Source organism: Lepisma saccharinum, chromosome 2 (genome assembly GCF_977018435.1).
Source record: "Lepisma saccharinum chromosome 2, izLepSacc3.1, whole genome shotgun sequence".
Lineage (NCBI taxonomy): Eukaryota > Metazoa > Arthropoda > Insecta > Zygentoma > Lepismatidae > Lepisma > Lepisma saccharinum.
This window is the reverse complement of record NC_139230.1, coordinates 52,668,996-52,683,466: the sequence shown is the minus strand read 5'-3', so window position 1 is coordinate 52,683,466 and position 14,471 is coordinate 52,668,996. Positions and strand designations below refer to the sequence as shown.

Genomic DNA, 14,471 nt, shown 5'->3' with positions numbered 1-14,471 from the left:
GGTTGAGAGTACACGATTATTATACTTTGCTTGATGGGGTAATCACACTATTCGCTACAAATTACGACATGTGACATCCAAGAATTGAAAAATCGAAATATCATTTTTATGTGCAAATTTTATATCAGAACACAGGATATTAGACATTCCCTATACCACAAAGAAATATGTCACTTATGTGATTTGAGATTATGATGAAAGTTGTCAGAAAGTAATGATTTTGTTTTACCTCACTACGAGGTTAGAATAATACGTATATCTCACTAGGTTTATTTGTATGTTGTGTATCTTGTAATTTGATATGACAGTCTTACATACTAAATTCATTTTTTGAAACAGTTAAAATAATTTATTCAAAACTGATAAGTAATGATCCAAATAATAATTTACAAGTTAATATTCACTTGTTGTGTAAGAGTTAAAGTATGAGGAAACAAGGAGAAGAGGAAGAAGCAGGTGATAAAATGAATTGAAAGACCTTCCTTTGGAAAGAATAAAGAAATTTAATCCAGGTTCGGACGTGTCTAAAAGAAAGTGTCCTGATATGTTGGAAATTACTATTCTCTATGTAACATGATACTTATAGAAGTGATAGATGGGTAGGAACTAATGTTTCATTGTTTATTGCACTTGACTTGTTTTATGTAGGACTTACGTTGCACTTAATAAATTACTTCCGGCATTGTCTTGTATACTGGATGCTAACTGCTTGTGGGGCAATCAACTTGCATGCTGACTGCTCCAGCTACCCCTAACCCGAGTAATGTTTTTTTTTTTTATTTGTCGGTTCTCATTTTGTGTCACTTTAACTAATTACTGGAAGCCGTTGTCGTTGAACGAAATGCCTCGACCGCTCAGCTGGGACTGCGTCATGAGTAGAAGTTGTGTATCTACGTTAAGGAGCTTACCCGAGGTAAGTTATACATGGAAGAATAAACAGTTTCAATTGTTTTCACTGTTTTGACTTCCAAAATCATAGAGGGAGAGGTTCTGAAAACTGAAAAAAGATTTTGCTGCAATGGGAAACCGACATACATAACAATTATTGTGCAGTCGAATTTCATTAATGTTTCGGTATGAGCCATGTCTTTCTAGCACCCGCATCAAGAACCATTGTTCATTCAGTGAATTCGTACTTTTAAAAAGTTCTTAATTGTAACTACATCAAGGAAGCAGACGACGTTACTTAGAACTATATCTCAGAAGGAGATTAATAATGTAAACATACACTCGCTTTTCTCATATTATCAGATATTTATTCTTGTATGTTAATTTGATGCATGTATATAGTAAAGTAGACTATACTTACATTTTAGTGGCCGCGGTGGCTCAGTCGGTAACGCGTCTGACTACCATGCTCAAGGTCCCGGGTCCCGGGTTCGATCCCCGGCCGGTTCAAATCCGGGAACTTTTCTAACGTTGGAAGCGGCCTCGGCGCCCACCCAGCGTCGAATAACATGGGTACCTGGGGGAAACCCTGGGGGGTAAAGGCGGTCAGGGGCGTGGTGCTGATCACATCACCCCCACTCACGACCGGATCAAGAAAGTGTGGGGCGTTACCCCCTATACGCCTTCATGGCGTGGTGCTAAGCACAGGGGAACACTTTACCTTTCTTTTTTATACTTACATTTTAGAGCGGGTCTGGAGCACTGAAATGTGCCCTAACCAATCAAACTCGTGATTCCTTCATCACACTATAAGTGAGACCATTTTTTGTTCTGAAAAAATACTTGAAAATTTAAGATCTTCAGAATATCTAGTTTTCAAGATACTGACAGGTTACTTTTGATCGATGATTTACTGTCAGACGGACGGGCTGATCTAGTTGTTTTTTCTTGTGTTCAGATATTATTGGGTAGGACTATCAGTTCATCAAATTATGTTTTCATAGATCTTGTAGTTTCTGAGATATCGATAATATACACGGACAGACAGACACGACCGTTACATAAGGGTACCTTTCTTCAGCATTTGCTGAGTAGTATCCTAAAACCAACTGTATGAATGTATCACAGTTAATGTGTTGCAAGACGGGAGATAGAATTTGCTATTGAAATATAATTTTAGTGCTAACTTTCTATTTGCATTTTCACTTTTGAAAAATTGAACCAGAAAGCAATCCGTTTATAAGTTACCTTGCGTAGTTAAAACGTGGCTCTGCGAGGTATGCGTAGTCATCTTCTGTTGGTTCTTGCATCCCGAAGAAAACAGCCATACGAGAAAGTAGGTTGTGCATGTCGCCTGTACTATGTCTATAGGTTTCCCTGTTGAAACAAAAATTCTTGCATTATTTGTACCCTGCATCATACATTTCTAATCAAAATCTACATATTTTACGTCTTCAAAGGTACTTGGTAGTACATACCATAGATAGGCTATGGAATCCTACTTGCAGTTTAAATTTTGCACAATTCCAAACAACTAATGTGTTGTTAGATACATTATCGCAGTGTTGGTACTTGGAGAGTTTCAAGTATGTAGTGACTCATACAATGTACAAAATTAAATGATGTTTCTATGTAAAATTGAGGAAGAATACTGACACAAGTTTCTTACCATAGTTCCAATACATACAAACATTTCTAGTTATGTAAATTCGTTAATTGTTGCACTGGGAAGTGAAGACAAATCTTACAAGTATAAATCCTAACAATATTAACAATTATATCAATGAAATTCGTTAGTTATCTTTATATTGGACAGGTTTAAAGTAGCACTCTTTTCACTTGTTCTTATGATGATACAACTTTCGCACTTTAATCGAAACATTAGAACATGTTGAAAACGATACTGGAATAGGAAATATGATGGTTTGTCATACTTGCATCGGTATTCCTTTCGCCAAACACAGCCAGTAAGTTTTCGTAAATTTAAAGTATATTTAAATAAAAGGAAAAAATAGGATGCATGGCACTAGTGATTGGTGGTATACTCAGTGTTTCGTAAGGGGCGAAACGATCGTAAATATGGCTTATTGCTTACATTTGATATTCCTTTTACTTTAGAGCAACGTTGAGCAAAATTAGGGATCTAACACCCACTTGGTTTTCGACGTTTTCAACTTCTCTGTGCTAATCCAAAGGGTGAGAAGGAACTACGAATTAATGACATAAATGGAATAGACCTTACGAAGTTCCCGACATTATTATATTCATTATTATTTTCATCATGATTTTATGAAAGTCCTTTTTTTTCAGATCTGTAGGAGTCTACTAAAGCATTTTTTTTAAAGAAAAATTCCATATGTGTGTAAAGGAACTGCAAATCATTTAGAAAATAATGGCATTTTGTAGTCAGTATTTAGTGTAAATTAATTACAAAATACATTTAATATGAACATCTCTGGAACAAGTTAAAAAAACAAGAATCAACGAACTGCTACTCACAAATGCTATACATAAGATTACGTATCCTTGCGTTTCCTAATTAATACTCACATTCTAGTATTACTAGTAGTAGTACCGATATTCTTCCTTAGGAGAACAACTTGCATGCTTTTGTAATTCTATTATTCATTTCTTAACTTTCGGTTTTGTGTGGTCTTGTTTCCTAGGTATCAAATTATTAAATCAGTTTTGTTCATTATACAAATGTTTACTTGTATCGATTAATTTTTCATACAGTGATTATTTCTAGTTTTCAGTTCGTTTGATTCGGGGATTATTCAAGATCTGTCCACTCGTATTTGTTCGTTATGCATATTAAACACATGCAATTTCATCCACAAGTTGAAATTTATTTATGTACATTACCTCTCATCGTAATTCTGATTTAGGTTTTGGGGATAACGTTCTTGCTTCTGAAGTGAGCTGACCAGAATTCCAGTGCAGATGTAACTCTCATATTCGGCGTTGGTTAAGCTTCATAAGAACAATATATTGGTTTTATTTTTCATAATGCAATGAAGGCTGTAAAAATGTCAGTCGGCTCGGCGCCATCCTGCACAATGATTTGAAAAAGTTGTAATATGCGGCTTGTTCGATTGCCGGCTACTCGAATCCCACTTTACCCTGTAGAACTACTTCATACATAAGCTTCAACTTTACCAACAAACTGTCTACTTCGTACATTTCATCTAAAAAAAATAACTTTCATAACTCCTGCACCTTTTGCCGTGCATCTTCATCGTGTCCCATCAGGGTGTTTTGTTATGTGGTACATGAGTGTAAAAAAAAAAAAAGAAGAGACTAATATGCTGTATAAACTGCGAGGCATTCTTCTGTGTAGTATCTTAGAATATTGTTAGTCTTGTGTTGCATTTATAGAATGTATGTGATTCTGTGTTGTTTCACAGCTATTGTCCACAAAGGTAACACACATTTTTCCATCTTTATCTTTCCTGAATCCATATGTGCTGCACACTTCTCCTCTTAAAATGACCTCAAATATTCTCATTTCCAAACAATTTAACTTTCTTCCGAAGAAATACTGGAATTGTATCTATGCTTTCCTTAATTCCACTAAAATTCATTACTGCATGATTTACTTATGAATGAGAAATCCAGTGGACATTCTCGTCTCAGGTGACATCCTACAATTCTCCACAATGACCACGATTAACGTAATTTGTTGAAGAGAGATTAAAATGTAATAGTTACGAGCTCCGTCCAAATCTCCAACAGCACATCTATATTCTTTTTTTCCTCTAAATTTTGTTTTGGCGTTTACCAGAAAACTAATTATTATTTCAATTCTTCATTAACGTTACATTTTTCTTGAGATACTCGTATCCTAAAGCATTTTGATACTGTCACTTCTTTGTAACTTTTCCATGTTATATATTTAATTGTTTATTTACGAATAATATTAATAAAATAGACATGATCATGTTTTGACCAATAGCAGCTCACATTAAACCTGCACATTAATGAACGCACTCAAACAATCTCTCAGTTTATTAATATCAACTTGTGCAATCTATTGCTAATATATGAAAACGATAATCATAACACTTCGGTTTTTAAACATGATGGAATTGATTGATTTGGTGTTTTAAGTCCACTTTATGCACAGTAAGGCTAATTGGGACTGGACGTACAGTTTAAAGTGGGATCCGAACCAGTATGTGCCTCCACCGGGATGATGGTATTCGAATATATAGAAACTTTTAATCGATGTTATCGTTTAAAATTGTATGAAATTTCAAAATTGAAAAATAGGAGTGTAGAATATGCAGCCCAGTTGTACTAAAATTTCAATTTATCATGTAGTTCGTTGGATGATACACGTGTATAAATAAATAATATTCAAATTAAAATAATTCATTTTCAAGCCTCTAATACTTCACAAACATAAATAACATCTTGACAGTTAAATCATTTTAAAATAACTCAGAAACTTGGCAATCAACACAAGGAAAATAAGGACGAGATAAATGTATTTTTCTTACATGGTTCACTTAAGGCAGGACAATCATATTGTGTGAAGATAAGCAAGCTGCATGATTCTTCATTAAGAGTAAAATCCAATTAGTTTGCTCAATAATATATTATGAAAGTTGAATGTAATATGCAGACGACAGCAAAATGGCTAATTACAACTTCTTGAAGTATAAGACAAATATCTCACTTAATCTTCATACTATTTTAAACTAAGACATTACACAAACTGGTTGATAAAATTGTCACGTAATGAAATATTTATCCGTTCAAATGACATATGCTTCCTGAAGTACGACTAACATTCGCATTTAGTTCACGACTTTTAAACAATTAGGGGCTGTCCTTTATTTCGGTTTCTCATTTCAATTGAATTTCAGACTTCTTATATGTCACTAATCAGATTTGTTGGGCTGTAATTTACGTATTTTCTGGGCCTGTCGGTTTCATTTTAGAGAAAATTGATAGTACGTATGATATAGTTTTTGTCACTTCATTGATTCAATATGCACATCCTCTTCAGCAACGAATATGTCCTCCGTCCATGAACCATGTACCATAAGTACCACGAGGCAGCCTTATCAATGAAATAAGGTTAAGTTAAATAAATTCTGCCAACATATCTGCATCACCTGAGCATCCAGTTGGCTCCATTAAACGTATTGTCAGTATTCTGCAACATCAAGAGTTGCATTTCTTGGATAAGCGCTTCATAACGGTTGCCACTGGAACTTGGATACAGTCTCCTGAAGTCGCCCATGTTGAGCGATTCTCTTCTTGTAGCTAGTAGAAACTCGAAGTCTTCTTGTGTGAGGCACAAGTCATGAGAAATAAGGCAATTCAGTCCCATAACACCTATAAAAGAAAACTGAGTTGTAGATAAAAACATAGCTCGTGGCATTGTGGAATTGTTCCTAAGATTAAACATGTGTATTCTAATAAATGATTGCTCATAATCTGGAAAATTGTAAATCTTTCCTCAGGAAATTGAACTGCGTATATGTCCATCAGTATGGACTGCATTGCCTGCTTCAGTCTTGTATCCATAGTTTCAAAATCGAAAGTCCCGTAAAAAGGGCTGCAAGAAGCCAAATTTAGGAAACTTAAATAAAATTATCCAATTATGTGCCTATGTTGCCTAAGAACTATTGTTAAGGCACCATGTACTCACACTGAAGGAACTTGGTAAACTCTCCGTAACATTAATGCTGCTGTTGCTCTTCAAGATAAAAAGAACGTATTCTTATGCGATAAGTTGGACAAGATGTTTAAAAATTTCTATAATTCCCACAAGTAATATCAGATTTTCTTTTCTGCTCTTCTCCACATGTATGTGAATGTCATACATCAGTGCATATTTACGAAATTTATAAAACATAATTGTCACAATCAGTTTCTGTTATTTTGTTATTATTTCTTCTCTAAAATAAGATACATTTCTGCAGTTTTTGTGCTATGTGCACTCATGTCATTGTGAATTCCTCCGTGACTATACACATATTGTTATTGTTGCCCGTTAAATGCTAAGTATATAGCGATGGAAAAGTATACTTGCAATGCATCATCACAATTGACACAAAAATTGGTTTCAGAGCTGGTAGTAACTGTACAGAACGACATTGTGGTTTTGTGGTTATCTATGTACTTACTAAAAATTATTTAGTCAATAACGAATTTCTCACTTTATTTTTATACATACATTGATAATTCTTTTCTTGAACATTTTTATTTCCATGAGAAATAAACTAATGAGCTACTTATAATTTGCGTATACATTACATATTCACACCTAATCGATATGTGATATTATCATCATAATTAAGAAAGAATGTCGCGCAGTAGTACTAAAGAATTAAAACGGAATATTATATTGAAGTATGTTTTCGAATTTTAAGTGAACATTCCAATAAGCAGTCAACAAAATTATTGTAATATGTAAATTTTAAACGTCTGATATTAATATAAGAAATTATTCATATAATTCTTCCTTCATCTTACGAAAGAGTTCGGAGTTCAATACAATTTATATCATTTTCTTAATATAAACAATGCGTCATAAAATTATACTGCTTATTACCATCAGATTATCTTGAACAGATAACTAATAGCAGTAATTTAATAAAAGATTCCACTGACTTTTAATCATTGAATTATTTATGCCCTTCAATAACTGCAAAACACTATGGATTCAATAACTTATTTTCATAATTAATATCTTTCATTTCTCCGAGACAATTGAAACATTTTCGTTATTGTGAGTAGGCTATGTATGTTCCATTGCATATCAAACCAGAGATGTAATTAAACGTTGGATTGTTTGTCTGTTTAATGTCTTAGCTTGTTTACAATATTATGTAGTTACAATAATTTGGAAAGATCCACCATAAAAAAACTGACTCCATAAACGACAGATCTGAGTCTTTATTTGCAAGCTATATTTGTAATTTCAATATATTGAACCTTGGATACAATTTTGATTAAATTAATTTCATTACATCATGACATGAGATTATTGTGAAATATTTCCCTGCCAACTGTTAACTGATTCCGAGTTAGAGTGTATGAATGAGGTTTCACAGCCTTAAAACGCACATTTATAAATAGTAAAGTACACTTTAAATTGTCAAAATATTTTTTAATGAACGGTTTAGGGTGTAATATTAGTTCTTAACACTTCAAATGTGTCTCCTTTCATTACCGTAGTGAGTATTCAAAAATAAAAAAATTAAAAAAATATTTACCAATATTATAATCCTCTGCAGTTGATTCGAGAGCTTTGTATACATCGTTGTGAACAATATCCCTTCCGAACACTAAACTAAGCATATCTTTGACTACAGTTAATTTTAAGTTTTCCAGAGGCCAGTTTTCAGACATGACAGATTCCTGCATATTAGGTTGTCCATTCACCTCAATGATAACTGGAGAGAACGATGTGTTGTAGAGGAGTTCCACACTGAGCAACTGGAAACAATTTTGGCACCTGGCAACAATAGAGAAGAAACTTTTAAAATATCATTTTTACAATAATAAATGAGAGAAAGTAATGAATGATAATACATATTGACACTAGTAGTGGTATTACCAAATAGATATGCACATACGTACACACACATACATCAAGTTTCGATTTTGGAATAAAAATTTCGATGCTTATGAAGTAGCATGAAATTCTGTTATCTGTTTTGACTTGTCTAATATCTGTGAAACTACGCGCTGAATAGAGTGTGCTTTGTACAAAGTTGCTTATCTTTGTAAGAAGAATAACATTATTAAATTAAATTTCCACTAAAAAAATTCAGTGGCCTTCAAGTGGCCTTGAAAGTAGCCCCATATTTGATTGATTGATTGATTTAGTTTATTTTACTTCGTGTTTTGTGCTTCTTGGCTAATTTGCGAAGATGGAGATGAGTGATGAAATGATGAAATTGATGAATGGACATCCACAAACAACCAAGCCCGAGCGGGATTCGAACCCGGGAGCCTTGGCGTCGCAGCGCGATGTGCTAACAACTTTTTTTTAAAAAAAGGAAAAATTACCGTTACCAAAAAATATGCTAAGTCATAAAAACCCTAGGCCTAATAATGACATTCGCTTTCCCCCTTTAAGACAAATAACCTTTATTTGAAACATTTCTTTCGAAAACGCTTCGTTTGTGGAATATTTCGCATTATCAACTTAAATGACCCACCCTGTATACCCATCACATATTTGTAGTGCATATTATAACATAGTTTGACCCCAAAAGTTAGCAACTTCTTAGAAAACCGAGCATATGAGAAATCATATGCATTTTGCTTCTCTATATTTCTATTATTTACGTCACAATTATACATCTTGAGTTAACCGCGACGATGATGATGATTCATGAACTTATGAAATAGATGTAGTTACAATCTCAAATATACATCCCTGCGTAGAGCATGGTCATGACCTGAGCAGTCCGCCAGGGAGGCCGGTACACGTATGCACATATGAGCAAGAATATACTGTATGTATGTCGCCAGATCACACACAGTTTATATATTCATAAGAAATTGTTAGGTTAGAAACTATTAGGGAGAGAAATTATTTTCATACGATTGATTGATTGATTGATTGAGTGGGTGATTTAAGTCCACTTTATGCACAGTAAGGCTAATCGGTACTGGACCTACAGTTTAAATTATTTTCATACGAAAATATGAATATCCTCATTTCTTGAGCACCTACTCCGTTATCGTCGGAATACGTGCTCATGAGCAACTGGCCATTTTTATTAACGAAACTCATTTACATATTTCTATTTTACACGGCTTTTCTAACTTTCTAGATTAATCCTGATGATGGGATTGAATGATGCATTGAAACAGATAATGAGATAAACTCTAAGGCATTCATGTCATGCCTTGGTCAAGTTTTGAATCTAGCGTATGTGTTTTCGTAGTGACGAACGACGCATCGAGTCCGTCAATTGGTTATAATTGAACTGCATTTATTTCTAATGGGATGGTATAAAAATATATTTATTACACATATACTGCTGTTATAAATAACATACTTATTTATTAATAAAGACAATAGTTTGAGATCAATATACTCATACTGAAGAATATAAGGTGAGATTTACATTTGTAAGCGTGGTTATCAAACCGTGCATTGTTACTCCACCAGTGAAACTTCTGAGAAACTGAGTTTTTGAATTTGTTGTCTGCTCCCACCTGTATCGATGTTCTCCGTCCCTCACTGGAAAGTTAGCAAGTTGTGCCATTAAAAATGCCTCTGCTCCCAGCACCAGCTGTACAATCAAGTTGTCAGCGTTCTCCGACGCCATTTTCACAGATGACGGGCCGAAGGTTGATGCCATGTGCTGCCATAGCTGCGAGAGGAACCAGATTTTACCAGGGACCTGAAATTCAAATTCAACAACTGTGTATTAGAAAATGCAAACAAAGGGTTATTTAGAGAAGATGGAAGTTGTTCTGCAAACTTCTCTTTGTTTTCCATTTGGAATTTATCTCCACCCAGCACTCCACTCCCCCCTACAGAACTTTTCGGAAGTAAAAGATTTGTTGCAACTTAATAGGCACATGCTACCACTTCATTACATAACCAGCCAAGGCAAAGTTGTAGAAATAAAGTTAAGCTCACACAAAGTATAATGAACATAAAACTAGATTCCTTTGTTAATCCAAATCTTTAGAGCAAAAGCATCGATTATTTGGATTTCATGTAATAGAAAAAAAACAATTTCTCATTCTAAGTCAACCCAATATTCATTATATTCGTAATATAAAATTAGAACTGAAAAGAAAAGATTTAGATTGTGCCCCTCTGACTGTTAATGAGAACAAGACAATTAGGAATCAAACAAATTAATGTTCCTATATCGATCCATCTATTTGTCTGAGATTATATTTTGATCCGACCTTACTTTCGCAGCACTTGTTTTCTAATTCCTGGTCTCAATCGTCTATAATGCAGGGTTGTTAAAAAAAGGTAAAGGAAAAGTGTTCACTCTGCTATGCACCACGCCATGAAGGTTTATACGGGGTGTGGGGTTAGGGCCCCACACTTTCTTGAACACGGCCGGAAGGCGGGGATGATGTGATCAGCACCACGTCACTGGCCGCCTTTACCCTCCAGAGTTTCCTTCAGGTACCCACTTTATATGACGCTGGGTGGGAGACGGAGCTGCTTGAACAGGTTGAAAAAATCCCGGTTCTCCCTCGCCGGGGATCGAACCCGTTTCTCTCGCATGGTAGTCAGACGTTCTAACAACTTTTTTTTTTTAAAGGAATACCCCCATTCGGTGGTATCCCTCGTTAATCACACTTTTCCTCAACATTCGTACATATCAGTTTTTCTCTTTATTCTCGGTTTTTCTCATTTTACGGACAACACAAACATCCAAGTCCTAGCCGGGATTCGAACACGGGACCCCTAGCATCGTAGCGCACTATGATAACCACTCCGCCACGGAGGCCGACCCGACTGAACTACCGCGGCTAGCAGGGTTATTAAAGGTCCACGAATTGTAAATAAATTCAATTCCAACCCGGGAGAGCAAACCAGCAAGAGTAAGTGGTTTCTGAACCGTAAAAAAACTTTTTATTCTTAAAATAATTCAATTCGGTAACGGAACCTTTTTTCCAGATACGAAGTTCGATATTGAAATGAAACCATACGTAACTTGGACCGAATTTAAATTGTGCGAGAAAAAAGGTTCCGGTCCTGTTACGGAACGCCAATAGAGTCAATTAGAATTTATGGGTAAAGTAAAGTAAAGTGCTCCCCTGTGCATAGCACCACGCCCTGAAGGCATATAGGGGGTGTGGGGGTAACGCCCCACACTTTCTTGATCCGGTCGTGAGTGGGGGTGATGTGATCAGCATCACGCCCCTGACCGCCTTTACCCCCCAGGGTTTCCCCCAGGTACCCATGTTATTTATTTCTTTTTTTTGAACATGTGACAATTCATTATTTCTTTATTTTTTTTAGTAGATTCCAGATGCAAAACAATGTAGCAATTCTACACTGCTATTACAAAATATTTTACAATGCTATTGTTTAATAGAAGGAGAATTAAAAAAATAACACTTCGTAAGAAGACTCGAACCTGGGACTGCTAGATGCCCAGTCGATAACTCTAAGCACTTTTTTTTTATTGTCTCATTCTGATATACAAGTTATGGAATTACAATGTTTTTGACATAAGTGTATTATTGCTATTACAATTTGTATTTCTATCTGGTTAACCTTTACATTTTTGTTTGACCTAAATTAAGTATAAAGCACTAATAAGAAATTTGCATACCATTTCTTCCTTGCTTGGAAAGGAATTTTTTCATATTGTTCTTGCAAGAAGATACTGAATTGTTTCTGAAAACTGCTCTCGTCATTGTGAAATATATATATAATAAGTATTCTGTTATCAACCATTGTACTGCTCGTTGTTTTGTTGGTGGAAAAAAATTGAAGTCAGGAAAAACTATATCTGTATCCGTAAACTTTGTTACGGAGGTGCGGCATATGCGACTGAGCATTGTTCGCAATTTGTTCCACGCCGTGGAGGAGTGGAGGCGACACTTGGTTATCCTGTGGGCTAAAGAGTCAGGCACGTTGCATGATATACAGTTAGGAGAGTCACTGATTCCATATTGGTATGTCCTATCTCTTGTCACTATAACACGATGAACCACTTTGTACCATATTGATTGGCCAGCTTTTGAAAGGTGTTTGGCGGAGACATTTTCCCATATTTGTGGCCAATTATGTGTATTGAAATCCTTGACTATTTGTGGTACTGTGTGCTTGAAACTATTGATTTCACTATATAACTTTTTAACAGATGGTGTAATTGTCTCCTGTCGTAATAACTGGTAGCATACCTGTAAAGCGATGTCCTTTTAAAACAAAAACCTTTTGGGGATACTTTGGATATCGATGGGAGCTTCTAATGGAATGTTTTGTATTATCGTCTGTATACATGCTTGGGTCGTTGACTCGTGCAGTGAGAACGCTGTTTGAAGGCCAGTCTGTACAAACAATGCTCTTGCCTGTGTGTTCACGTGTATTAGTGCCAACCCACCTGTCTTCTCTGATAACGTGACCTCATTTATTGCCACCCGGAAAATTGTATCGTGCCACAAAAAGCAGCCAACAGCTTTGTTGACCTTGGCTAAGTGCTGTGTTTTGAAGGGCAGGATTTTTGCTACATACCAAAGTTTAGAGAGAGCAAAAACGTTAATAAATCTTACTCGTGCTTTTAAACTCAGAGAGCGCATCTTGTTCACTCTGAGGACGTAGATTGCCCTCTCGCACGTGAGATTACTATTGGCTTCGATCGTTTCATCGATATTTGCATAGAAGTTTATACCTAAAACTTTTATTTTCTTGTCTACAGGGATCGCCGTATTGTTTGTGAAAGGATTCTCCTTGCCAAGGGGCATCAGGAATGACTTTCGATTGTTTAGTTTTGCTCCTGATGTGATCTCAAAAGTATGTATTTGGCTTTTAACACTGTACAGATCTCTTCCATCCTTGAGAAAAATCGTGACGTCGTCCATGAAACTGCCAACTTGTATTGTGGTGGAAGCCATAGAAATGCCCTGTAAATGATGCTGGATACTAAACAAAAAGGGGGCTATTGTGAGAACGTACAATGTGCTACTCAAGGGACTACCTTGTAGTACACCCCGTCGCATTTTAAAACTTGTTGTCAAGAAACCATTTATTTTGAGTTTTAGCAGCATATGATTATATAATGTTTTTATCCAATTAAGAAAAGTGTCTCCGAAGCCATATGCTTCTAAGACATTGTACAGATATTCGTGGCTCACTCTGTCATATGCTTGTGAAAAGTCTAAAGATAGAATTGCCTCTGTTGCATTCTTATTTTGTTTGGTAATAATTACGTCTCTTATCGTTTGTAGCAAGTGATGTATACTTTGAGACGTATTACAAGCGAACTGTAAATTGCCAATAAGTTTAACCATATATTTTTTTAACCCTCGGATGCATGTGTGGGGTCATTTTGACCCCACTGTCTGTTTATTTCCTGGCATTATAATAAAATCTAAATAAATAATTCTGATTTTCTGTGACATCTTACCATGCTACTTCAGCTATAGGAACATGTATAAATACATTTCTTAGAATTTATTTTAAATTATATTTTTAACGTTTTTTTAACAATACCCCTCCTTTCCATGTGTGGGGTCATTTTGACCCCAGCCTGAAAACAGCAGGAAAACATTCATAAAGGGAAATTGATCCTACATATTATGATCAATTATGGCCAAAACTAACTAAATCATCTCAAGGTCAACCACTCACCCTGCCATGACTCACTGCAAAGTGAGCATGCGAAGATGTATTTGGCACGGATCAAGGCCAACTGAGAGAAGTTGGGATGTTCCTGTTCGTGAGCTTTTTCTCAACAAATTCTCCAACCAGAAGTACAAAGCAACCTTTTGAGTAAATCGTTTCGATGACATCAGAAGACTGCTCTGATCTGATGACACATACTGGCGCTGAACATCTGGAGACTGATCACATGGCTGCATTTCGATATATCTGGACACTTTTTATCAAAAACTGTCGCAGAATC

The 14,471-nt window shown here is 35.5% G+C and overlaps 1 protein-coding gene across 2 annotated transcripts in view; it reads right to left on the bottom strand.

Moving 5' to 3' along the window:
• Positions 1–14,471, bottom strand: part of LOC145984032 (cadherin-like and PC-esterase domain-containing protein 1) — a 516,258-nt gene that overhangs the window by 173,815 nt on the left and 327,972 nt on the right. For both annotated transcript variants that reach the window (XM_083117366.1, XM_083117365.1), the window contains 4 exons: positions 10,081–10,268; positions 8,121–8,362; positions 6,012–6,234; positions 2,137–2,265 (listed from right to left, as the gene is read on the bottom strand). In XM_083117366.1, coding sequence (XP_082973492.1) covers positions 2,137–2,265; positions 6,012–6,234; positions 8,121–8,362; positions 10,081–10,268 — 782 coding nt within the window. The remainder of the gene's footprint in view (positions 1–2,136; positions 2,266–6,011; positions 6,235–8,120; positions 8,363–10,080; positions 10,269–14,471) is intronic.